The 27,478-nt window shown below is 30.8% G+C and overlaps 2 protein-coding genes across 3 annotated transcripts; one reads left to right on the top strand and one right to left on the bottom strand.

The window, feature by feature from the left end:
• The first annotated feature begins 9,067 nt into the window (after window positions 1-9,067).
• On the top strand, window positions 9,068-11,126 carry LOC111287886 (reticulon-like protein B2). The gene is made up of 5 exons (XM_022878576.2): window positions 9,068-9,375; window positions 9,931-10,111; window positions 10,197-10,338; window positions 10,539-10,608; window positions 10,716-11,126. The coding sequence occupies exons 1-5, from the start codon at window positions 9,198-9,200 to the stop codon at window positions 10,883-10,885; spliced, it is 741 nt and encodes a 246-aa protein (XP_022734311.2). The 5' UTR covers window positions 9,068-9,197; the 3' UTR covers window positions 10,886-11,126.
• A 1,376-nt stretch (window positions 11,127-12,502) lies between these two features.
• On the bottom strand, window positions 12,503-20,710 carry LOC111280744 (uncharacterized). 2 transcript variants are annotated; one of them, XM_022868197.2, is made up of 16 exons: window positions 20,136-20,710; window positions 18,942-19,063; window positions 18,757-18,845; window positions 18,642-18,677; window positions 18,252-18,345; window positions 17,939-17,981; window positions 17,703-17,803; window positions 16,699-16,763; window positions 15,920-16,416; window positions 15,718-15,805; window positions 15,476-15,616; window positions 14,536-15,104; window positions 13,770-13,905; window positions 13,621-13,689; window positions 13,376-13,507; window positions 12,503-13,039 (listed from the first exon to the last, which is right to left on the bottom strand). In XM_022868197.2, exons 1-16 carry the CDS (start codon window positions 20,351-20,353, stop codon window positions 12,926-12,928), a joined length of 2,514 nt encoding a protein of 837 aa, XP_022723932.2. In that variant the 5' UTR covers window positions 20,354-20,710; the 3' UTR covers window positions 12,503-12,925. The 2 variants fall into 2 exon arrangements, with proteins under 2 accessions (XP_022723932.2, XP_089602493.1); XM_089746367.1 differs by lacking the exon at window positions 20,136-20,710 and adding an exon at window positions 19,441-19,753.
• Window positions 20,711-27,478: the final 6,768 nt, after the last annotated feature.

Below are 27,478 nucleotides of genomic sequence, written 5' to 3'. Positions count from 1 at the left end.
TATATCTTTTTAAGGCTACACATTTGATTTCAAATTATAGTTAAATGTTTAAATTAGTACCTCAAGTTTAAAAATACAAAATTAGGTGCTCAAAACTTTGCTTTTGTTTTTCAAGTTGCATATGAGACTAACTTTCCTATACAAATGGGAGATATGATCACAAATAGTTAATAAAAACTTGACTAACAAAACTTTTCAGTTCAAATATATAAAACTTTTCATAACAAAGCAATAGTTCATTTTTTTAGATACTGATAATGTACATATCTTTTTTTTTTAATATTTAAAGGGATATGTCATCATATTACTTCGATAATAAAATTTTTAAACTTCATTATTAGTAAATGTAATTATCTGTCTAAACTTATACATTATTTAAATTTTTTAAGAATTGTTGTATCGTGTTTATTTGTGAGTAAGGCAAAGATTAAGAAGGGTAGTTGAATAATTAGGGCTATGACTAACAATCCTTTAAAAAAATTGCTATATAAACTATTTAGATGAAACTAAAATTTCATACTTCTTAGGAATAATTATTATTTTTGTTATTTCAAAGAGATTGAACACATGAATCATACAATTCCTCTTTTTTCTTTTAAATAAATTCATTTCTTTATTTTGTTGGAAAAGTCATATATATATATATATTCACGTTAGTTGTAATTATTAGAAATAGTTAAGGCATGCTTTAAAAGGAAAACGATAATTTTTGTTCTTTTTTTTTTTCTATTCAAATATAGGTGTTATGTCTTTAAAAGTTAGGATGTGACAATTTTAACATGTCTCATATTGGAGTATTTAGTTTATGGTTTAGGTTGGATACTTGAAATTTATGGTATTTTTCTTCTATGTGCTTAAAAGCTATGGCTTTATTTGAAACAAATATGTTATTACATATTTCTATTTTTTATAATATCGACTTTATGAATCAATTGAGCAACTCTGTCTACCTTAGATTAATACGTCTACAAATTCCATAATACCATGTTGTTTTTTGTCTATTCCCAGTTTTGTTCTCTCATCTTTATGTTAGGATTAAGAGTTATGGTGGTTTAAATATTAATATCTTCTGATTATGTGAGAAATTGTATTGATATATTTAGCAATTGACTACAAAACGGGGCTATTGTGCCAACACAAGATCAAAGAACACAGATTAGCAAAACAAGCTGAAATCACCATAATTTGTATCATGACGGTGGGATTAACCTATTAAGAAATTGTGATTTATAAAATTAGATCTCATAGTCTTCGATTTTATTGTATCTTTTTAATTATTTTTTATTTATTTTTTGCTTATCCTTTTGAGTTGAAGGAAAGAATAGAGATAATGTTTAATAGTTTTTCTCCCCATTCAAAAAATAATTATGCTTGCCCTCTCTCACCTTGATGCCAAAAGACAATCTATAAAATGATTATTATATATAAGATTGTGTTTTTCAATTACTTTCAAAATTATGTTTATTAGATGAAAGAAATATTAGTGGAAGAGTTTCAAACTTTGGATATGAATATCAAAGTTCTTAAATATATGTTTTAGTTTTCATTACTAATTGGAAGAATAAATGGGAGTGCAAATGAATAAATAGATAAAGCTCTAAAAGGAAAATGAGTAATCAAAGGAAATGTTCATAGTTATGTTTGTGCATTAGAAGTTTCTCATTCAATTTTGATACAACTAGCAAAAGTAATAAACCATCAAAGTTGTCTTAGTATTTTTTTTTCTTTATCCAAAATAAAATTCGGAGAAAGAATTTATCTCACAAAAAACAGCTTAGAAGAAGCCTAGTGATCAATCAATAATCATGATAAAAAAAACTTAACCAACTGTAGTAGATTTTTGCAAAGCATCTCTTGGTATGAAAAGAGTCTTTAGTGCAGTATTTAGGTATATGACCTTTACTACTATTAAATTTACTAGTGTATTAACAAGTAATACTTAAAACTCAATCTATTAATTGAGTTTCTTATTATAAACTATTATTAATTAAGTTTCTCTTCCTTTCACTCTTTCTTATATTTCTGACAGCTAAACATAATCACACTGACTTTTATGTCTAAATGAAACATAAAAGCTAAATGCACATTTTGAGTAGCTAATTTTTACAACTTATACTTGGGAAAAAGCTTGAGTTGACTTCTAGTTTAATGAAGGAGTGCTTAAAGTTAATGTCTTATATGGAAAAGTTGAATTTGATTTTACAATTACAATTACAATAGAATTTTTTAGGTGAATTACTTATGATGTTCATTGCTTCATTCCTTTACAATATATAAAATATTTCAAGTGTTTTAAACAAATTCTTGGTTCCCAAAATCAAAGGAGAACATAAAATCTCTGCCAAATAGAAACAAAAATAGAAGAATATTTTAAATATTCTAAACAAATGCTTAAAGTATACCTCGTTAAATTTACTTTACTTTTAGCCCAATAAAAAACAATAATCAAACAACCTTGACTGTCAAACAGCCAAACAAAAATATAAGGAAAATGAAGAGATTAGTGCATACAACATTGATCTCAACTAAGAAATTTACAACCAGAACAGAAGATTTCCTAAAAATCAAGATTTCCCAAACTCAACATCAGAAACCCTTTATCCCTTAATTAGATTTTCAAATAAAAATCAGGCAACACAAATTCATTACATTAAAAAAAACCTAAAACCAAATATTAACCATGTTGGCTATTCGATTAATGTGTAAAAGAGATGAAGACAAACCTGGGCTTCCAGTTGATTAGCGTAAGCTAAATTTGCTTTACCCAACTATGGTTGACAACGATTTGAGAATAACAGAAGAGAGTGGCCTCTAGTTGACAAGGTATGGTTTTAATGTCATTAACCATTGATGAGAGTAGAGAAAAGTCTGAAAGTGAAAGGTTTTAGCAAAAGAAATCCATGAGATTGTTAAAATAGGTTTTGGAGGGAGTGTGAAAAACTAATAAAAAATCTAAATGGTGTATTTTAGGAGTTTAGGGAAAACTTGAATTAAAATTATTTCTTGTATAAAAGTTACAAGTTGTGGTTCAAGGTGTATTTGATTTCCTTTCGTTTCTTACCTTCTTTTTGTTTCTTAAAAGTTTCATATGTAAATGAAGTATTTGATTTCCTTCTAGTCAAACAAAAAGTTAAGGTAGTCAAATTATGGCCATATTTGACTGTATAAAATTAAGCATTTTCAAATCAAAAGATAATAAAAAGATAGCTTAGTACATGTGAACTTGGTAAAATGAACAAAAAAGAGGCCAAAATTGCTAAGAAAATGCAAAATTCAAGGAAAAGAAACTCATAGCATTGTGGTTATCAAAGTCAAATTAATGTTCGCAATTAATTGGTTGATTAAATCTACATTCGGTTCAACCTATAATCTTATTATTACAACCTTGCTAGTAGCAATAAAAGTTCTAATAGAATAGTTTATTATCATTTTATATATACTGGTGTGTTGAAGTTTAAAAACTCCAAGTGCGATAAATTTTTTATGTTAATGTTACCTAAATAAATCATACATTATAAAATTATGAACTTATTTATTGACGAAATTTAATCTTAATAGCATCAATGTTCAAGTAGGGATGTTAATAAGTAAGATATAGATGAGCAGAGTATCATTCATTCTTAAAGGCGGTGCCTAATTGAAGCTTAAGAGGCCATGACACCCAAAAATTTTTGAAAAAAATATTTATACATATATATTTAAAATTAATTTTTTTACTTAAAAAAATTTCTTTTAACAAAAATTTTAAATTAGAAAATTTTAAATTCTTAAAATTTCTTTTAAAATTATAAAGACAATGTGTATTTTAAAAATTTTATTATATGTAATATTTAATTCATTTTCTTTAATTATAAAATTTATACATATAAATACATAAACAAATTATGCTCAATAAAAAAATTTATATTCTAAAATAGGTATAATAATAGGTATATATAAGCTAAGTCAAATCATTACTTATAAATTATACATTAATTTGAACTTATTAGTGACGGATAAATAATATCATAAAATCATTTAAAAGTTTGTGACATTTATGTTATCGTCATATAATATCATATATTAATGTGATAAAATTACAATGTTATTAATAATTTACTCAAGTGTTTAATTTGTGACAAAAATTAATAACGCAACTTAAATTTTATTAGAAAAAAACGTTATAGAAAAATTTTAAATTGTTGATAAAATTATAACATTACCTAAAATTTAAAACTTCTCAAAAAATTTCTCACCAAATACATATAATGGTAAAAGTTTATGATATTTATGTTATCATTATATAATACTATACATTGACGTGATAAAATTGTAATGTCATTAATAGTTAACCAAAGTTTTCAATTTGTGACAATAATTAATAACATCATTTAAAATCTATCAAAAAAAATTTGTTATAAATAAAATTTTAAATTGGTGAAAAAATTATAACGTCACCTAAAATAAAAAAATATCACAAAAAATTTTTCACCAAATGAATTTGATAGTAAAATTTGATGACAAGATTTTGGTGACGTTATTATGTGACGATTTTATATATTATCATATAAAATATCGAAACAATATAAAAATGTGGAGAAATATATTATTTGTCATCTTTTACTTACTTTACGTGATAAAATATAACATGTAATTTAAAAAAATTATCATAAATTACTAAATTTATTGTATTATTAATGATAATATAATAAAAAATTATATTCTTTTAAATCAAACATAAAAATCTTACACTTTTTAAATCAACAAAACTTAAAAATCATATATTTTCTTTTAATATTATTTTTTCCTAAAAATTACTTTCCCTCAAATTTTAAAAATTCGTGAATAAAATGTTCTCAAACGCGATCCCTATGGACTCCCCTTACTTCCACGTGTAGAGCTTAGAGTTCTTGATGTTTTAGGCCATATATTTTTCACTGCATCTTTCTGGCTCCACCGCTTATAGGATGCCATGTTTTTTATCAAGCATGTTATTTATAATTTTTTATTACGTTTTTATAATCATTCAATTATAATAAAACATGTAAAGATTTATCGTGTTTTTGTAAATTTTTTTTTTATAAATTTTAAATAATTTTAAATTATAATTATTTTTTGAATTATAATTAATCAATTATACTATAATAATAGAAAGTAAAATGCTCCCTTTTTACATCTCACTGAGAATTCTGAGTCTACGTAAAAATAACAACGAATGATGCGTAAACTTTCAAAGGGTCTTTCTAACTAAACAATAATTAATGAATCTAGCAAAAAAGAAAAAAATAGGGTAATTAATGAATTGATGGATAGAACAAGACGAGAAGACGTTTAATTAATGAATGAAAATACAAAAAGAAGAGTTAAAAAAATATATTTTGAAAAAGATATTAAATGTGTGTATAATTTTTTTTAAAAGGTAACATAAATACATTTTAACTTTATTTTGTTTAATTTAATTTTTAAAATAAATTTATCTATTAAATTATTGTTCCATTAATTTGTGACATCAACTCAGTCAATTATTTTAATATTAATATGCATATTATTTTTCCAAATTGTGTATCTTTCTCGACAAAAAAATATGAAAAAATTGTCCAAGCACTAACACAGATACACCCTACTAAATCACCTGGCCCTGATGGTATACCCGCTATCTTCTTTCAGAAATACTGGAACATTATTGGTCAGGATGTTATTTCTTTTTGTCTTGATGTGTTGAATGGAAATCAGATTTTGAATAAGATAAACCACACCTATATTGTCTTGATTCGAAAGATTGAGAATCCCAGGAACATGACACATTTTAGACCGATTAGCCTTTGTAATTTTATTTACAAATTAATGTCTAAGGTGTTGGTAAATAGGATGAAACATATTCTCACTAGAGTGCATTTGTTCCAAGCAAACTTAGCACAGATAATGTTCTGGTAGCTTATGAACTTTTGCATACCCTTAAGAATAAAAGGTAGGGGAGCAATAGTTTTTTTGCCTTAAAGCTAGATATGAGCAAGGTGTACGACTAGGTGGAATGGTTTTTTTGCCTTAAAGCTAGATATGGCCAAGATGAGGTTTGCAAATAGATGGATATCGACCATTATGAAGTGTGTTCGTTCTTTGTCTTACTCTATTATTATTAATGGGAAAGTGACTGACAGATTTGTACCAAACAGAGGTCTCCGGCTGGGAGATCCATTATCACCATATTTATTCTTATTTTGCACAGAGGGTTTATCGGCCTTACTGGGAAATGCTCAAAAAGTGAATGAAATACAAGGGGTGAGGGCAAGTAGAAGTAGTCCCAGAGTTAACCATTTATTTTTCGCTGATGACAGCATGATATTTGCTAAAGCAAGCAGAAGTGATGGCGAGAAGGTGAGGCAGGTGCTAAAGCTTTGTGAGAACAGCTCGGGCCAGAAAATCAACTTTGAAAAATCTGCTCTTTTCTTTAGTCGCAACACTATAAGGAATCAGAGAGAATACTTATAGCAACTGTTTGGGATCAATGCCACAAATAGTCCAGTGCAATACCTAGGATTACCAACCATGGTGGGGAAAGGAAAGAAAAAAGCCTTTCGCAAAATCAAGGAGAAAGTCTAGAATCGGATTCAACATTGGAGTGGAAGGTTTTTATCAAAGGCAGGGAAATAAATATTCATCAAAGCAGTGTTGTTAGCGATTCCATCTTACACAATGAATTATTTTCTCTTGCCCAAGTCATTGAACCAGGAACTAACCAGTATATTGAGTAACTTTTAGTGAAGGAATAAAGCTACTGGGAGAGGAAAGCACTGGATTAATTGGAAATCACTTTGTTTGCCTAAAACAAGGGGAGGATTGGGATTCAGAGACCTGGGGTTCTTTAACAGGCTAAGTTGGGGAAGCAAGGCTAGAAATTAATTCGCAACACTGAGTCACTATGTTATAAAGTGTTGAAGGCTAAGTCTTTTCCACACACTAGTTTCATGGAGTCTACCTTGGGCCACTTACCACATTAACATAGAGAAGAATATGGGAGTCTAAACATGTCTTGGAAAGTGGAGTTAGGTGGAGAGTTGGAGTTGGAAAAAATATTAAAATGTGGAGGGACAGTTGGTCGCCAATTGATGGGAATTTTAAACCGAACATGCTAATTGACGTAGAAAATGGAGCATGGAAAGAGAATTTGGTAAGGCTGGAATTTAATCAAGGGGAGGCAAAGGTGATCTGTACCATACCTTTAAGCAAATCGAGGTTGGAAAACAAGCTGATATGGCATTACAACAGAACCGGGGAATATATTATTAAGGGTGGCTACTGGGTGCAGTTGGAGAATGTAGCAGAAAATGAAAGCCAACCTATGGTTTGGAAGAAAATATGGAAAGCATCTCTACAACCTAAAGTCAAGTTGTTTGCATGGAAAGTGTGTCATGAGATACTGCCAACAATGGAAAATCTAGCAAAAAGGATATGCACGATTAACCCATGGTGTACAAGATGTGAGATGACTAGTGAGAGTGTAATTCATGCCATAAGGGAGTGTACAACCCCAAACAAAGTTCTATCAGACTCAAACAGTGTGCAACTGGTCACCCAAATCACAACTTAAAACTTTATGGAATGGATGGAACAAGCATGCTCAAGGTTGATAGATACGGATATGGAGCTTTTTATAATGCTGCTTTGGTCATTATGGGAGGATAGGAACACAACCATCGAAAGGACATCTTTAACAAGCAGAAATAATTATCCACAGAAGTGGAATGCTACTGGAAGAATTCAGAAGTTGCACTGTCGCACAACAAAGACAAGGGACGGTGAGAAGTGGAAGATGGGAAGCACTACCAGCACACTTCTATAAGGTAAATTTTGATGGGGCTCGAAATTCTCAAACCAGGAAATGGGGTATTGGTATTATAATTCGGGACTATCATGGTCAAGTGGTGGGAGCAGCTTCCATCCGTGTGCATAAGGTCATTGAGGCTTGTATTATTGAGGCGATTGCAGCAACTAAAGCATTAGAGGTAGCTTTACAGATGGGATTCAGACAGATCATTCTGGGAGGGGACTCTTGGATAATCCTAAAGGCTCTACAACGGGCAAATGAAGTTTTTGTCTACTATAGGTGCCTTTATACAAGATAGCAAAGAATACATCAGAAAGTTAGATTCATGTCAAACATGGCATACGGGTTGAAGAGGACATGTATTGGATTGATGAGGCTCCTAAATTTTTTAATTTCAGTTGTATTGATGGACATTTACATCAATGAAATTCTTACCCGTTTGAATTTAAAAAAAAAAAATGAAAAAGATATTTTATATTTTTATATAATAATTATTTCTTTTTGTGAACTAAATATATTTTGTAAAATAATTAATGAATTGATGGACAAAATGAGACGAGAAGATGTCTCATCTGGTGCTCGTTTAGCTCCAATGAAGTGGGGTAATTAAGTACTTTTCCTTATGAATTTTTAATGTAATAGCTTGATGCATTACTATTATCTTTTTTTTTTTAATAGATGCATTACTATTATATTAAAACTTAAGTGCGAAATAACTATTTTAATTAAAAAATAATTTTGACTTTAACCTAGATAAAAAAAATTAAACTTACTTGATGTTAGTCATACATAATTATTAATGTCTTTTACTTTCAAAATGAAAAATTTTATATATTTAAAATTTTATTTTTAATGATAATCTGATCATTCTTTTTATTTTTAAAATTTTAATTCATATTATTGATTTATTTTTTTTTAATTTAAAAATGTTAAAGATGCTGACAAACATAATCATAGCAATTTATGTATTTATTTTTATTTATTTTATATTAAATATATATAAAATATAAAAATTATTATATTATAATTCATAACTCATATGAAAAAAAAATATATTTTAGTTTTTATTAAAATTTTAAATCATATTTTTTTTTTCTATCGTATTAAGAATTGTGCTTAAAATTATCTATTTAAATAAAAATTAGGAAGAACAAACAATAAACAATTGGCAGGCCAGAGAATAACTCAAATTAAGAAATTACGGGCGCCGGGACTTCCCTCATTTTCCGTTACACTCGTCAGGCTCGTCCCACCCCGAACCTAAGCTTCGGATTCCCATTCCCACCAAAGCTACAAATTTAAACGCCTCGGTTTGCGTCACCTGCTTCTCAATCGCTCTGCAAAATTCCGATAGGCGGCCATCGTTTCGCTCGATCCAACGCATACAGATCCAATGGCGGAGCTCGAAGGGACGCTGATGGAGAAGATCGCCGAGAAGATCCACGGCGATTCCTCATCATCTTCCGATTCCGACGACGACAAGCCCTCTCACGCTGACCCTCTGAAGTCCAAAGTTTATCGCCTCTTCGGCAGAGAGAAGCCTCTTCACCAAGTCTTAGGCGATGGAAAACGTAGTTACAATATCTAAATCCTAATCTATCTCTTAGAATTTATTAAGATTCTGCGAAATCATTTTATCAATTGTTTTTGCGGTGTTTTAAATGAACGTCAGTTGACTGCATTATATGACATGCTCTGTTTTGTTAATTAATTTCATATCTGACTTCTAAATACGAAATTGGTAATGTAGTTTATTTTTATCAGATCGATGATAGTTTTTTCAAATCCTACAGTCTCTTACATGTTTGTTTTAGTCCAGATACGAAGTGATTTCAGCGAAATTGTGTTGATTTTTATGATTTTTTTTTCTGTTTAAGTAATTTGTGAATTGTGAATGCATCATCAATAATTTTGAATTTCTGTTTTGCATTTCAAGGGATAATATTATGAGTAGATGAATCCTCTTTGAAAGTAAGATAAAGTTTTCATCTGTCATACATTAGTTTCTATGTTTTTTCATTCCTTGACCAATATTTCTTGGCAAAAGCTTATGGCAAAAGAATCTGTTCTATTTTTTTTTCTATTGTTTGTTGCCATCTTTTACTTAATTGGATTTTGTTTTGCAGCTGCTGATGTCTTTCTATGGAGGAACAAGAAAATTTCTGGAGGTGTGCTTGGTAGTGCAACAGCATTGTGGGTTTTATTTGAAATGCTTGAATACCATTTAATCACTCTGGTTTGCCATATATTGATACTCTCTTTGGCAATTCTTTTCCTGTGGTCCAATGCCTCTAATTTCATCAACCAGTAAGGTTTTCAAGCATTTTTCTTTTGGTCCATATGATTGTGTGATTGAATTTTGTTGTAACTTATAACTTTGTCCGATGTGAAGCTCTCCACCAAACATTCCAGAAGTTGTACTCCCTGAAAAGTGTGTCCTTGAAGTTGTATCTGCTCTGAGAATTGGAATCAACCGAGCTCTGGATGTTGGAATGGACATTGCATCTGGAAAAGATTTGAAGACGTTTCTTGGTGTATGTTAATTTTAATGTCTGCCTTGCTTTCTTCTAGTTGAGACTTCTATTAAACAAAAACCAGTGAACCATTCTAGCCATTAGCCAATACATTTTCCCTTTTGGAAAAACCATCGGCAGGATAAAATGAACTAGTTATAGTTATGCTATGTTTGCTACTCACCAATCACCAGGTATTGCTTTGCTGTTATGTTCTCTAGGTTATTGCTGGATTATGGTTTCTGTCACTTGTGGGCAATTGTTGTAACTTCTTGACATTGTTCTACATAGGTAAGGAATTTGATTTATTTTCTCATGCTTTTAACAAAGTAGATGTCTTTTTTTTTTTTTTTTTTTTGGCTTTTATAACTGACACCATACTGACATTTTCATGACAGTATTTGTTCTGCTACACACTGTACCTGTGTTTTATGAGAAATACGAGGACAAGGTCGACTCATTTTCTGAGAAGGCAATGGTTGAGATTAAGAAGCAGTATGCAATATTTGATGAGAAGGTTCTGAGTAAGATTCCTAAAGGGCCATTGAAAGAGAAGAAGAAAGATTAGAGGACATGAAGCCATTTGGTTTTTTTGCTAAAATCAATTTACTATGGCATTGTAACCTGTATATCTTCATGAGTCCAAGTTTCTACTTTATGTTTAGCTGCACACATCCTCATTGAATGTGGTATTCAATGATGCCTAGTTTTAGATCATCTGCTTTTGCTTGTTTATTTTTTTAATCTATTATGGAGGCCAACATTGAATTCTTGGGAGTTTATAAGTATGTTATATAGCTTGATCTTTACATCTTGCACTGAATATAAGAATTACAATAACCTTTTGCCGATAATTTATATGGAATTATGAACTCTGAGTTTAATTAAATTGATTCATGCAACCACTCTTAAGTGACCATTTAATAGGATTGGAGTTCAAATTTTATCACATGCAATCTCTTCCTTCAATATTGTAATTTTTTTTGTACCAAACAAAAATTATATGGAATTATAATTATCTGTTATTCAACCCTGTAGAAACAGAAAATATATGGGAGTCTACTCCGAGGATCAAGGGAACCACCCATCTCTGTAGACTATCTTCTTTTACAAAAGATTCTACGAAAGTACTTCTAAACAGCAGGCTTTTTCTGACATCTGCTTGTGTTTCTCGGATATGTCCATAATCTTGAAATGGACCCTTCATCTGATTCGCCAACACTATCTGAAGAAGATATCACTGATATATAACCATCCATTCAAGTACACGGCAACCTGAAATATGCGTAACGTTTCAAATTTCAGCAACTAAAATTACAAATACCTGATGAGGTGAGGAAGAAATTGTGAGGTTCAGAAGACGAGATAGAGAAGGCCAAGGCAAAGAATTTCGATGGATTCACGTCTGGTTTTCATCGACAATTTGATGACAGAGACATGGATGAGGAAGAAATGAAAAAGGAAACAAACTGCAGTAAGGCAACACCATTTCCTTGCCTTGCCTGTTGACATAACAAAGCTGGAGTCAGTTTAATCGGGGGGTCTTCACTGGTATTTAGTTTGCCTGTTGACGTAACAAAGCAGGAGTCAGTTCAATCGAGGCCGTCCGCACTGGTATGTCTTCTTTTCCCACCGTTGTTCAAAGAAGCAGGGATTTTTTTTACCCCTTGATTGGTACATACTATTACTACAGTTTGTAGACGTAAAACTTGAAATCTGAAAATTTAAAATACAACATGATGTTTTGATATGAAAACAATATGAAAAAAATAATAATAAGGTTTAAAATTTTAGTAAAAATTATATGATTATGATAAAAACAAAAAATATATTTTATATTTAATGTATTTACATGAATTAAAATATGATAATTTTTGTATTTTATATGAATACATAAATTGCTGATCTAAAATCGGTAGGACTTAAGGTAAGGAAGAAACTCTATCCTAAAAAAAGAAATAAAAAAGGAAAGATTGCATGATTATTAAGAGCTCAACCTCCGAGTCCATAATTTGTTTAACACATGCGTCTCTTCTCAATCATGGTTGCAGGGTTCTGCAATGCATACGCAAAATTAATTGTATTTTACTAATTTTGCCTTCTTTCATAGATAAGTCATTGGAAGGACTGCGTAGTAGTCCAGGATAAGAACAAATTAATATTCTATGAAGATTATACGATACCATTGCACAAATGATACTTTATAGTGTACTATAATTATAAACTTAACTACTATAGAATCTCAAAACAGTCCAATATAAAACTCCCCCTGCTCAGAAGGTTGAAATCCGTAGGCATTTCCAAATACCATACATTCACAGAACACAACTAAAATACCCAAAGATTGGTGGCGAATGGTTCATGGAACGGAATAACATTTTTCCAAAGAACCCTTTTTGAATAACAAATGCCAGACATATACTTTAAAACGTATTTCTTTGTACAAGGACCCATCCCGTGCCATGCCAGAGCTTTCCATCTTGATGCTACGCCATGTATGTATGACTGGAAGTGGAATGTTGAAGGGGCGTTTGACATCACCAAATTTTCACATCTCTTTCATAAAGAACCCTATTGTTGAGTACAAGAGATGCCTGCTTTCAACAATCTAAAGGAAGTAAGTTAACTGTTGCCTCTTCCTTGAACCTCCTTCTCCATACAGATCATTCCACTGCTTCAGCTCGGCCATGATTGATCCTTCAGAAGCAAAGCTGGCAGCAACCTACATTGTAGTACTTAAAATAAGCTTTTGCGCATAAAAAAGTACAATTCTGTGGTAAAAATTATGGTTCAAAGTTCACAGTGTGACCCATAGTTTAAACTTTATAAGCCTGAAGATTAAGCTAACAGTTTTAGTTAAACTAGTTGGAGGACCAATATTTTTCAGCTAGCACTAAGTTCAGTATCCAATCTGTAGAAAATCTAGATGGACTAAGATCTGACTAATCAAAGGCAGTTTTCAAACACCTAGTTTGGTGATTAATGACAGTAACATGCAAATTTGTCAAAGGGACACATTGAAGCATTTGAGACAAAAAGAATTATAACTAGAATGTACCTGATTCTTGGCTTGTCTCATATCCTCCATGCTTAAAGGCCTCAAAGTAATTACTCGCTCCTCCTTGTTCTCTTCTTTTGCCTCTGAAGCATCTTCTGAGCTCTTGCCTTTTTCTTCTCTCCTCTTCCTTTCCTATAGAAAGTTATTGAAAACAGAATCATATAAGATACACTGTCCACACCTACAAGTAACGGGAAGATGGGGCAAAAGAACTTAGATGCATTGGGAAGAGATTTAGTGGTCACCAGATCCTTCAACCTCTCCTGCTGTATCAACTCCCTAACAGGTCGATAAGCTGCTGTAACGCACAAGTTCTGTTCCCAATAGTTAATGCCATCAGTTCATAACAGTTAAATATAAATTAATGATAAATGTTATGAGTTATAATACAAACCTTGAGATCACTTCCACTATATCCTTCTGTCATGGTTGCAAGCTCCTTAAAGTCCAGATCTTCAACTTTCTCTTTTGCCAGTAGAGTTTTCAAAATCATTTCCCTGCTCTCAATGGATGGAAGGCCAACCATAATTCTGGTCAAAATGGAAAGCACGTGAGTAAGATACGATGCTCAGATGTATTGAGCTGCCAGCAAGTTAGTCCATGAATTGCTGACATAACTAAACTTTGGACTTCCTTGGTAATTGTAATAGTACCAATCAAATCTCACAAAATCCTTGATAAGAAACAAACATAGAAGGTCAACAATAAGTCCAACAAAACTGTACATAAACTAAACTCTGCATGAACACTAATTCAAAGAAGAATACATTAAGAATGACAGAGGAGATTCTTCCAAGCTATATTTCAGAAACCTTGATTGAGTGAAAGAGATACTCAAGGCTGTGAGCCCAAAGGCTAATCAAGTGAGTGCATGAGGTGGTCAAATACTGTTGATAGAGGTCAAGGGTAAGGTAAACAATGTGCTTCCAAAGGGGATGCTGAGGTACTCGAAGCAAAAATGTTTTAAGGACCAGGAATTAAGCAGAGTAACAACAACCCCCCCCCCCCCCACCCCCAAAAAAAAAATGATTCATTCTTTGCTAAAGATACAGCTTGCTGCTAGTATATGGTGAATGCAGAAATGATCAGGAACCTAACCAATCACAGAGTTAGACAGAATACAAAGATAATATCAACATGAAATGACTATGGAAATATACCTGCGCTCAAAACGCCTAATTATTGCTTCATCAAGGTCGAATGGCCTGTTGGTAGCAGCAAGGACAAGAATTCGCTCACCAGCTTTGGTCAATAGACCATCCCAATGTGTCATGAACTCATTCTTAATTTTCCGCATAGCCTCATGCTCCCCAACTCTAGTCCTCTGCCCCAGCATGCTATCAACCTCGTCCACAAAAATAATAGTTGGCGAAACCTTTGCTGCTAGTGTAAATAAAGCTCTCACATTCTTTTCATCTTCTCCAAACCATTTTGATGTGATGGTGGACATTGAGACATTAATAAAACTTGCTCCAGCTTCTTTCGCAATGGCCTTTGCAAGCATTGTTTTCCCAGTACCAGGAGGCCCAAAGAGTAATATACCTCTACAAGGCTTGAGAAGCCCTCCTTTGAAGAGATCTGGCCTTCGCAGAGGGAGCATGACCAGCTCTTGAAGTGATTCTTTTGTCTCATCCAAAGCACCAATATCTGCAAATGTCACTCCAATCTCATTTGCAGGGATAACCTCTGGCCTTATTCTTTTCTCAAATTCATTATCAGGAGGAACTTCCTGCAATGGCATTATATCTATAGTAAGAAAAAACAGAAAGCACTGAAGGAAAAAGACACAAGGGACATGAACTATTTGAGCTGTCAAGACTTTATGGAATGATACAAATGCATTTATAGTTACTACATTCATTAACCCTTTAAATCTCCTAACCTTTTATAGCATGTATCATGCTAAAATTGGAAAAATAAGAATAAACTTGATATAATCACTATGATGATCAGCTTTCCTTTATTTTTTCTTCCAGCTATATTGTTTTTGAAGGATAGAGTAATTGTTTATACCCTTGAAGTATGTAAACTGAATAGCAACATTTATATCAATCATATTCATCTCAATTTTCAGTTAATTGTCAACGGTCATCAACTTACAGGTGCTTTTGGTGCTGGTGGGTTCTCTCCATCTTTCTTCGCAGCAGCAATCGACTTCTCAGTCTCGCTTTTGCTTTCTGAGGTAGGGATGTCAGATTTTGATTCAGATTTTGCACCTACAGCCTCTTCACCTTCATTTTCCTAAGGTTAGCAAAGAAGGGTAAATGGTTAATTCGTAAGTATAGTGACCCAGATCCTTAATGCTTGATTTCTTCTAAAGCAAACTAGCATTAGAGCAAAACCTTGGCAGACTCAGCATTTGTCTCTAATTTTAAGGTATCCTTCCCACAACTTTTTCCTTCCTGGAATATATTCAGCCCATGGGACAAGCTGCTCCAGAGCCAAAATATAATGTTAAGCTATTTGCAGCTTTTCAAAAAAGGGGAAGAAGAAAAATGCCGTGAAAGAAGCTAATATCAAGATCAAATAATAATTAATGGCTACCTCTTGGATGATATAACAAGCTTTCCATTTCGGTATTCTGGATCCTTATTGTTCATCAAGTGATAAGAGATTGCTGATATCACAATTTCTTCAATATAATTACTTAGGACCATGGTGTCTGCTTGACAGATAGAATTCAAATCATCGCATTCAAGGTCATTTGCTGCAAGCACCTCAGCAATGTGGTTTCTATTATCTTGAATCTGGAGGACCTTCATGTCCGTTTCCAGTTTGGCTTTCCAGCTATCAAGACGAGTTTCATCTTCAGGTGGTTTTATCTCAATATCGTATGGGAATAATACCGAGAGCCTCCCATCCACTTCCCTATAATCATCTTCTGGGTCCAACATCCTGGAACCAAGTATCAACACTGAACCCGAAAGTTTGTTCAACAACTTTTGAAACAGATTATATAAGCGTTGTGATTGGAGGAGGAGCTTCTCAACATCCCTAAGGTATAAGATGATGGAACCAGTTTCTGATACTGAAACCAATACCTGCAAGAGAATGAAATGACATTCACTACCATTTAAGTAAAGTGAAAGTGACACAATCAGCAACTTTTTACTTTAATCAATTTTTAGGCTCAAATAAAGAATTCATAGGAGTATACCAGCACATATATAGTATGGTGTTGACATAATTTATGTAAACATATAAAGGCATGTGTGCCTCAGCACACACAAGCATATACACATGAACGCAATAAAAGAAATAATCATCTAGAAAGACCATTCATGAGTGATCTCCAAACTGACTACTCAGTATTTATGGCATACCTTGAAAAGTGACTGTAGAAAAAGTTTCTCATCAAAACACCAACTACTAGTGCGCTTGTGGGACACTACAAGAAACAAAAAGACCACCAAAGAATATAAGTATTTTTCTACACATCTCCTTATGTGTCAAGAAATAGAGTATCAAATACACATCCTAAACAACATCCAGAAGTTTACTGCATGAAGTCTCAAAACAGATCGAGTACTCTATTGGGCAGTGGAATATAATAACAATGACCTTATTGAGCAATCATAACATAGAGTCTAAAATAATGCATAATCGCAAACTAATTCAATCAACTTCACCTTTGGCAAATACAATTTGAGAAGGCAGTTCCAATAAATCCAAACTATCAGGTATCAATTCAGCCAGGTAAGTAAGAGGAGTTCACTAACCGCAATTGAAAAGAAAAAGAACAGATATATTGGAAGATAAGAAGCTAACTACATGATACGTTGAAAGCTACAATCAGAGAATACCTCAATTATCTGAAAAAGGTCTATGAAAAAGATGATCACCAGAAACTTAGATGGAATGCAATCAATAAGTTTGATTAAGTTTTGTTACACAAAAATTAATCTGACATATCATAAGTTGAATAGGTTTTAAATACAGACAACTGATATGATCATTAGAGATTAAATGCAACTTGAGGATGTACACCCTAAGTGCCGCAATTGACTGAAGGTTTCATTCCAACCTCAGTACCCTTCTTAAGACAATTATGGTTCAATTCCAAACCAGTGTTAGCACGTCAATATCATGTGTATTTTATTATGAATCATGGAAAAGTAACTGATGAACAGGCTCACAGCCAATGCTAAGATTATCTTTTTTTTGACTTTTTGACTGTAATTAACTGATAATATCATGCATATCTTAAGCCTCCCCAGACAGAATTAAAGAAGTTTATCTTTTTTTTTTCACCTTTTGACTGTAATAAATTGATAATATCATAGATATCTTAAGGCTCTCCATGTAAAGAAGATATATGAAGGGTAACCTGGATTTATGGGAGCACAATTCGAAGAGATGCTACTCATATCAGATGCAGCAGAGGCATTTCTACGGAGTTTTGCAACATTGTTTGAACCTTCCATAGCCCTGAAATGTATGAAGGAGAAGGTTATAGGGGATACCTTACCTCTGGTCCAGCAGTAACAACCAACCGACTACACAATAACCACGTTATATTCTTCTACCATGAAATGGAAAAAATTGAAGGATAAAAGTGATTACCTGGACACAGTATCAATAACACTATCCTGTCGACGTAATGTGCCTGTAAGAAAAATCTTGATTAAAACTACAGTGAAAGAAATGATTTAAAAATAAAGAATCAACAAGTTATGAAAAGATTAGGATGGCAATTGAATATTAAATCCAAGTAGGTTTGCTAACATAATCATGATGACTAATCAAAATTAAAATCACAAGCACATGACTGTCTAAGCTGGCTTCAGCACTCTAGAGAATCAAAATGAAGAAAAATGAAACTAAAGGAGGCAATATTCTTCAGTTAACAAATATGTTTAACATGTTGAAAGAATACCAATTGTTTCTTCTCTTGACGAAATGAGTGAGAAGGAACCAAACAAGCTGTTCATTCTCTCTAAAGTCATCTCTGAGATGGATCTCTTGAAAGACTGCAAAAGATGCAACCAAATTGGGTTGTCATAATTACTACAAAAAAAATTCTTAGAGATGATCAGTTTTCTTTAGAGGATGTGACATGCCATGATAGATATTAACTTGAGGAGAAATTAACAAGATTGAATTAACCCAAGAAAGGCATGTCTTAAGGGTATAAATTGTTTAACCTTCATCCATGGCACTCAATTTCACAAGCAACTCAAACCCAACCACGCTAAATGCATGATTGCAGTTACTTATAAAAACAAACAAACCAAAAAAAAAAAAAACCCCAAAAAATCCAACTTACAGGTTCTTTCTTGGTACAACCATATTTGCTCTGCATCTGTGGAAAGATATTCATAGAACGAATAAGTAGGACTCTATGACAGTTGAAACTTAGACAATAAGTTGTGCCTATTCACCTTAAGAGAAAAATCAGTAATGTCCAAAAGCAGTAGCTTTGATTCAAAGTAATGCGCCAAAGCCTTGGCAAGCGTTTGCTGGTAAAGTTCTTCACAAGATTAAGACGCAAACCACTAGGTTAAAAATGAAATCTGAAAGATGAATATCTTAATATAGAACTAGAGAAACAATTCCAGAAACATACCAGCAGGTCCCGAGAGCAAAATAGCCCTGCTGACAGGGGAAAGGTTCCGTGTGTGCCTAGAAACATCACTGTGTTTTAACTGGACATATGCAGCACTTGTCAATAACACCCGAGTTCTCTCACTGCATTAACCAACATAAGAAGGAGGAGTAAATTTGTGAAACTATTATAGAACTTTGCCTTAAAATTAATACTTGGTATATTATGGAAACCAGGTAGCTCATACAATTATTAAAAGGGACAGGAGTAAACTCCTCAAACTTCCAGTAGTATATGTTTTGGCATATTGTTATTTTTTTGGATTGCTTGAAAGCTATAAAATGTAAAATTTCCAACTTTAGCCCATATATAAACTTAATTGACGTGCAAATAGAACCAAAAAAGCTTGACAGCGGTCATCAAGGATGAAAAAAGAAGGGGAATATTTAAAGCCAGAGCAAAGCCTGCAGCTTTCATGGAGCTCAAGATCTAAGATTGTACAAAAATAATCTATTCTAACCTGAAACCATTAAATAAATATCGGCATTTTCAAATACTAGGCATTATCATGTTGACGAATCGATATAGCATCTCAGTCTGCTAAACTTTCATGATATCATTGAAACAATATTCTACAGCCTCCAGAAGCACCAAAAATGAACAGATTTCATAGGCCATATATGATCCAAAATTATGAATCTGTAGGGAACAAATCGGTCTTGGAACTTTAACCCAGGAAAAGAAGAAATCAAACGAAGCCTCTTCATCAAACCAGCTCGGAAAAAGGATAAATTGATTAATCAAAACACAAGGAAAAAGGTCTAACACCCACCAGCCGCCAAACGAACAAAAATGAAAATAATAAATAAAATTATGATCACGGGTGTTAATTTAGAAGCATGTGCAAAGAATATCTCCGTACCAGACTATGCACATGGTGATTAATGCATACCAAAACCAAGAACTTTTTGTTCTCCTCCTTCTATAATTGACTGGGGACCAATATCAAACACAAGAACAAATAATGGCAGAATGGCACAAATCCTAATTGGTCATTTTAACAAAGAAAAAAAATTCTTCATTTCTCAAGATCTTCTAAGCACCCACATGAATGTAAAAACAAAACCCAAATCAAAATCATGTATTGAAGACCATCTAAAGAAAGGAAAAAAAGAAAAGAAAAGAAACAGCAACAAGGACCCATTACAGGCTTACCTAAGGTAGTAAGGGAAGTCATCAAAGGTGACCTGGCTATGCTTTCCATCTACAACCTGTCTTATAAGTTCCTGCTCAATCTGATCCCCTGTAATACCATCATCAGCATAACTTTTGCCAGTCCATTTGCTCACAGTTTGCCCTGAAGCCAATCCAAGACCTACCCCAACACCAATCCCAACACTTAAAGCTGACAGCAATATCCCCTTTTGTTCCATCTCCCTACCTAACCAAACAAAGGAGCCTTCTTTATCCTTCTCAACCAAAAAAAAAAAAATTCACCTTGCCTGCTTTTCCTCCTTTGTTCTTAATCTCAACCTATAGGAAAGTATGAAACTTTGCTATCTTGGAAGATTAGAAGTTTGATTCTTTTAACAACTACTTCGAAATATGAATAGAAAAAAAAAAAGACTATGAGAGAAGATTCAAAGAGAAAAGAAAATGGAGATTCAAAGGAAAAAGAAATGGGTTTGTTGGAAATCTATGTAATGAAGGACAAAGAAGAAAATGAATTTGGTTATATGTATTAGCCCGAATTCAACGTTGGTCTGGAGGGTTTTGACAGGCAAGGACTCAGCTCTGTGGTCTGGCCCTCTTCAACTATTTATAGCATGCTATAATACTAATGGACGTTAAAGGTTCCCGGGAGAAAAAGAAACAAGAAAATTTTTACTTAGGCTTTTGACTTAACCGGTGACAGTCTCATCTGGGTTTCTCTCGTTCATTTTTTTTATGTCTGCCTTTTTCTTTTATGGTCTTTTTGGTCGGCTTTTCTTTCTTCCCTCCTTTTCTTTTGGCTAACCATAGTTTTAGAATTTTTTATTTTTGGTTGTGATGATGGCTCCAAATTTTATAGACTTTTTCCATTTTTCATGAAATTTAATGAAAATTAGGTCAGATAGTATATGTTTTTTTAACGATGAAGCATTTTTAAAATTTATTCAGTACATCCTTTCATCCCATCTAACTAAATTGATTTATTTACCTTAAATTTAATAAATTTATTAAAAATTATTTTTCCTAATCTCTTAATAAATTCAAATTTAAATAATTAAAAAAAAAAAGCAATTTCTTTGGTCACTTGAACAAAACAGTTATGTTTTTGCTAACTAGCATTGTCTTATTCTTGTTTCAGCGTATTTTTAATGCTATATAATAAACTGATTTCAAATTGGTATTTAATTCTTAAAACAATTTTTTTAAAAAAATTATGCATCTGTCTTCACAAGTAATTAATCATATATATATATATATATATAAACAAAAAATAATTTTTTTATAAAATTATAAATATATTCATATATTATAAAAATTATTAAAATCAAACAAACAAATTAATTAATTTAAGATAAAGTTGAATTAAATTTATTTAAAATAAAATTTAACCTTAAGATTTCAGATTTCTAGAATCTCTTCTTACACAAAGAATATTCTTAAATTTGATATATTTGGTCACTTAAATAATTAATATAGTGTTTGTTGATGCATCGAAGAAAATCTTGCCTAAAATTGTGATCAAATAATGAATTATTAAAATAGAAAATCACCTTGAGTTGTAAAGCCAAAATTAAGTATTTAGTATATTCTAAAGTGATATTTATAATATTTGAATGACATCTTTTCTCAAATAAAATTATGTTAATCGAAAAAAAATTGTTTTCCTTTCATTTTTTAATTTTTTAATTCGAATTAACCATCAATTAATTAATCTTTAACGTCAAGTAATGTACCACGGCAAAACCCTCCTTTGATTTAGACATTTAATTTGCCGTTTGTCTGTTTATAATCTTATTAGTCGAAATTAAGCTTTGAAATGAACAACATCCCAACTAAACAACTTGCTTATTTATTGATCATTAATAAAGAGACACTAAAACGATGACGTACACTTCTTTTTCTTTTTTTCTTTTTTTTTCAAAATTTTTATCAACTTCAATCACATGGGTTATTTCATTTTTCTCTTTTTTAAATAATGGCAGTATTAATTCTTTTATCAAAGCTTTGACGTGTCTCAAACGTTTGGCTTTTGATGAAAAGTAAATGCTTAGCATCAAAGAAACGTTGTATCTCATTTAAAGAACCACAAAAAAAAAAAAAAAAACTGGAAAGCTCTTTGCAATTTCCACATGACCATATTCATGTTTTCCAGAAATTTCCTTTTTTTTTTTTTTTTATAAGTGGGAGAACAATTAATTCCAATTTCACATATTCTTATATAAAGTAAAGCATATATGATTATTATTAATTAATCTATGCATATCACTTTTCATGTTTCACATGTAGTTTTTTTTGTACATGTAAAAAAAATTAGTGAGAGCTAGAGAAAGAGTGATTTATGGACATAAAATCATGTGTTACAAACATTGTATTGATAAAATAAATTTAAAATTTTAAGCTTATAAACTATGAGTTTTTTTCATTTAATAAGCATATTTTTTGGATTAAAAATGTAATCCTGTGACAAATAATGTTAGAACATATTCAGCATTTCACTAATATAAAACTCTTATAAGAGATACTAAAATTAAAGTAGATGGAATCAACAAAGAAATTACACAATTGAGTAAAAGACTTTTTTTTTTGAGTTGAAAACGTGATGATGTGACACATACATGCACTTTTCTTCCCTTAATTTTCTTTTTATACCTTATTTGAAGTTTTCGGCAGCCACTAGACTCTCAAATTGAGGCGGCAACAGCCTACAGGAGAAAGTCTGCCAATATTATTAGATCCAAAACCATAATTATTCATGGGTTTCATAGTTAATTTCTATTATTAGTCATTAATTAGTCAATATATGGTTTGGTGGCCATCATTTTTTGGGGTTTTTTTCACTTATTTATGGAAACTTTTTTTTTTTACAACTAATAATTATCAACTTGGCTTCAGCTTTTTATGCGGAAGTGGTTGTCATAATGCAATTATGCAACAAAACCTTTACAATTTTGTTATCTAATTTTGGAATATTACTATTTTGTGGCAAATTGATATTTATTACTAGTTAATTTAGAAAAATTTTATTTAATATTGCAAGATAATAACATTTTCAAAATTTAGTCAGCAATTTTTTCTTAATAACAAATGTAACATTCGGGAGGATAAAAATTTTTAATTTAATAATTAAAATTCTTAATCACGTTATTATTATTTTTTACATAATTTTATTTGTTATTTATACCATAAAATTTAAATTAAAACTCTTTTTTCTTTATTTTATTCATCTTTTTTACCAAAGGTATATATTTGACAGTCATATCATCAGCATTTACATTTGACCTTACCTATGATCTCAAGATAAACATGTCCCTTATACTGATAATCATGTTACCATTCATGAAGTATAAAAGGGAGCTGATAAGAATATTATCAATCATGCAAACTACTCTTTTTTTATTGCCTTTTTTTTTTCTTGTCCTTCATTTGCTTTTTTGCACTCTTTTACATATGTCACTAATTTGAGCGCTTGAATGCGTCTCAAAATCCTAACTTCGGTTTTCTCTGATAGGTCTAACAAATTCATCAACTCAACTTTTAGTAATTTTTACTCTCATCAAACCTAGAAATACATCAATTAGTAAAATATATCAACTTATAAAATGGCAAGATGATGAGGAAATTTCCAAATATAGATCTTAAAATTAATATGTTTATTGTTATTAAGCCTACTTGCTAAATTAGTATACATTCAACTGCCATGTCACTCACTAAGTCAATAAGGTTGACCGTCACATTCATCGAATTACCATACATTCAATTGCCACGTCACTCGCCCAAAGTGGGTCAACACTTCGGCTCTTCACCTACCATACATGCTCGCCCCTTTGAGTTGTTTGCCAGATTGGAACTCCTCGTTTATATGAATTGCTCGTCCTTTAAAAGTTGCTTGTCCAACAATCTTTACTAACGTCCCATCAACGGGTTATTTCATGACGGGCTAATTTGCTTGAGATTATTAAATGCTACACACTCACAACTCATATAGCCATTCTTAAGTTTTGCATGAACTTCCCATCAACTATTAACTTCCCATGTTCTATGATCAGTAATGTCTCATATATAAAGTAAAAAAAGATCTAGATATAGGATTTTGGACCTTCTTCTTTAAGCATTTTCTACTCTTCTTTGCATCTCATTTTCTTTACCTTAACCCTAACCTCTTTCACTTTGCCAACTTGAGCATTTGAGCATGAAGCATGCCCCTAAAACCAAACTCTGACATCCTCTAATCATACTCTTCGTGCTCCAGATCCAATCACCCTCCACCTCACCACCCAATTGAGTCATAACTTCCCACTACCCAAAATACCCTCAACAATTTTCAGCCTCTAACAAAAAAAAGTAAAATAATATGAATTTTGATTCCATGGCATGTATGGATATGTTTTTAACAATGGTAATAACAATTTGCTTGGAAAATAATAGTATCAAATTCTCTTAATAATTTACTACAAGACAGCTGAAGCCATTGTCATGGATATATATTAGGTTAGGTTTAATAGTACAAAGAAACAAAAGGTAAGGATTTAAATTTATACTATAATCATAATAATAACTAGAATTAGATTCTCGCTTTGCTGTCGAGTAATTTTTTTATTTTTTTAAATTATGTTTTAAATATAAGAGAAGTAAAATTTTTAAGCCAAGTTTTAATGGATAACATCATATAAACAAATATAAGTGTATTTATTTTTAATTTAAGTTATAACTTAATTATATATAATGTAGTTTTTTAATTAAATTAAGCTATTAGATAATATCTTTATTAATATAATACATATATAAATATAAATTAAATAAATAATAAAATATATTCTTTTATATATCCCAAGGAAAGTCAAGGTAGGGCACCCTAAATCTAATTCCAACTTTATCCAAATTGTTCGAAAAGGTAAAACTTAACCCCATATTTTCTTTTTAAAAAAATTGCATCGATTGTATTGTGATGAATCGAAATCCATTGGATATAAGTTATTTTATTATTCCTATATCCATTGATTTTTCTTTACAAAATTTATCTAATAAATAAAATTTTAAAAAACAAAAAAATGACAAAAACGCCAAATGGATGGCACGTAAATTTATTAAATTAAGGAATTAAATATTATTTTTTTAATAATATATAAATTTATACACCCCATTTAGTCCAAGTCTAAACCAGCAAGCCTTAGTCTAGTTCAAATACCAGATGCTCAATTTTTATTTTTTATTTTTTATTTCATTTATTTATTTTTATTCTTTAATTTATAATTTTAATTTGTATTTATCTTTGTTTACATTTTTATTTGCTTTATCGTTATCTTCTTTTACTTTTATTTATCTTTTTACTCCTATTTCATTTATTTTTATTTGTTTATCTTTACTAATTTTCTTTATTGATTTATCTTTAGTTATTATTTATCTTTTTTATGATCAAAAGTAAAATTTTAAAAAAGAAAACTTTTGAAAATCACAAAATGGTGAAATAGGTTGGGAAATAAAAGGGGATTTTATCTTTAGGTGATAATTCATGTTTTAGAGTTAAAATTGAGTAGGGATTCTTAGAAATAAATTCTAATTCTTTTAGAGATTATTATTCTTTGGTGATAATGTATAATTTTTAAAAGTTAATCCTTATTCAATTTAGAATACTGATCAAGTTAAAGTAATGTTCCTATAAATAGTCCAATATTCAAAAGTAATAGACATACAACAATCACAAAAGAGAATTTAAGAGTAAAAAGTTTTAGGCAATTCAAGTCCAAATTTTGGGCCTTTCCAATTTTCAATGATTTTTTGGTGAGGTTCTTAGGCTTTAACAAAAATTTCAAATTGTTGTGACATTTTTCAGTGAGTACTGAAATTGTTGACGGGGATTTCAATGATATTTCTAGATTTCAATGATAATTATTAATTTCCCTAAACGTCGACTCTATCTAACTTGACCCATAGCGTTTAACCCGAGACTCGTCACTTGTTGAGCTACTGTTGAATCAGGCTACTAAACCGAACTGAGTCACTACACTAGTCATGAACTGAACCGTTTTTTAAGCCAAATCAACATAAAAATTTTAGGTACATTTTTATTTTATTTTATTTATTTAAAAATAAAAATATTCTTTTTAAGAAAAATAATTTTTGAAAATAAAAATAAAACCTTACCAACATATTGGAAGGTTTTGAAATTTTGAAAAAATAATTTTCAAAAAATAATAATAAAATCTTACCAAGATATTTGAGAATTTTAAAATTTTAAGAAATAGTTTTGAAAATAAAAATAAAACTTTACTAACATATTGGAAGGTTTTGTGATTTTAAAAATTTAAAATAAAATTTTACCAATATCTTAAAAAATATTATTGATAAAAAATATATGTTTTGAAAAGAAATAGTCCTTTTGAATTCGACTAATTTATTGTAGGATATTTTTGAATAAAAAATCTTACTAACATATTGGAAGGTATTCCTTAAAATGAAATATTAAATAATGATGTTTAATCATCTTAGTGTTTTTTTATATATAAAAATTGGTTTTGAATATTTGATGAAGGAATTACTAAGAACGTTGGAAATAACAATTTTTATGTAAATTCCTAGATAAGAAAATTTTTTAACAACGTATTGAAGAATTTAAAAAAGATTTTCAATATTAATATTCCCATAAAATTTACATTTTTCATGAATAAAGTTTTTTTTAACTATTAAATGAATTTGGCGACGGAATCTCTTTAGGTGTGACAAATAGTCTCATTGGATACTCTTGAGATAAATGAATGTTCTAAAATTATTACCAATATATTAAAGTAATTTAAGGATAATTTCTAATAATTAATTATTTGGTAAGATTTTTTAAGGCTTTGGATAATATAAAATTAATTGGTATTGTCTTTTGGTTGGGCATTGTATGGGTCTTATAATATTCCCTATATATAACCGTAGTCCCATCCCAGTTTTGATTTCACAAACTAAAATCTATTCTTTTAAGAAACTCGAGTCAAGTTTGGGACTTCTCTATAAAAGGGAACAAATTCAGTTAGGTGGCCAATCACACTTAAATAAAAAAGATTAGTGAAGACTCCTAAAGTTGTATCTAATGATAAGTTTACAAATTTATCTGTTATAACAGTTTGGTGATTCTACTGGGAATAGTTGAGAATTAGGCCAATAAATAAATTTGTGTTATCTAAACCTAATTTAATAAATTTAATTTTTTTGTAAAGGATTTTCCTTATTTATTAAGTAAAAATGATCAGACTAAGTCAAGGTAAAAAATGAAAGTGACCAAACTAAACTAAGGTCAAAAGTGAAGGAGATCAGATTAAGCCAAGGTTAAAAATGGTATGACTTGGTTTGAGCCTAAATTGAAA

The sequence above is a fragment of the Durio zibethinus genome, chromosome 17 (genome assembly GCF_047325235.1).
Source record: "Durio zibethinus cultivar Kanyao isolate XHJ-2024 chromosome 17, ASM4732523v1, whole genome shotgun sequence".
Classification (NCBI taxonomy): Eukaryota; Viridiplantae; Streptophyta; class Magnoliopsida; order Malvales; family Malvaceae; genus Durio; species Durio zibethinus.
The sequence above is the reverse complement of the archived record's forward strand: the minus strand, read 5'-3'. Positions and strand labels throughout refer to the sequence as shown.

What these genes read in the sequence shown, in the direction of transcription:
- LOC111280744 (XM_022868197.2), bottom strand. Translation starts at nt 20,353, where the DNA reads ATGGAACAAAAGGGGATATTGCTGTCAGCTTTAAGTGTTGGGATTGGT. An exon ending in GTCAAGAGAAGAAACAATTG is followed by an intron (nt 17,982 to 18,251) that starts GTATTCTTTCAA and finishes TTTTTCTTACAG; the next exon opens with GCACATTACGTCGACAGGAT. An exon ending in TTCTACAGTCACTTTTCAAG is followed by an intron (nt 16,417 to 16,698) that starts GTATGCCATAAA and finishes ATTCTCTTGCAG; the next exon opens with GTATTGGTTTCAGTATCAGA.
- LOC111287886 (XM_022878576.2), top strand. Translation starts at nt 9,198, where the DNA reads ATGGCGGAGCTCGAAGGGACGCTGATGGAGAAGATCGCCGAGAAGATC. An exon ending in AGTCTTAGGCGATGGAAAAC is followed by an intron (nt 9,376 to 9,930) that starts GTAGTTACAATA and finishes TTTGTTTTGCAG; the next exon opens with CTGCTGATGTCTTTCTATGG. An exon ending in GCCTCTAATTTCATCAACCA is followed by an intron (nt 10,112 to 10,196) that starts GTAAGGTTTTCA and finishes TCCGATGTGAAG; the next exon opens with CTCTCCACCAAACATTCCAG.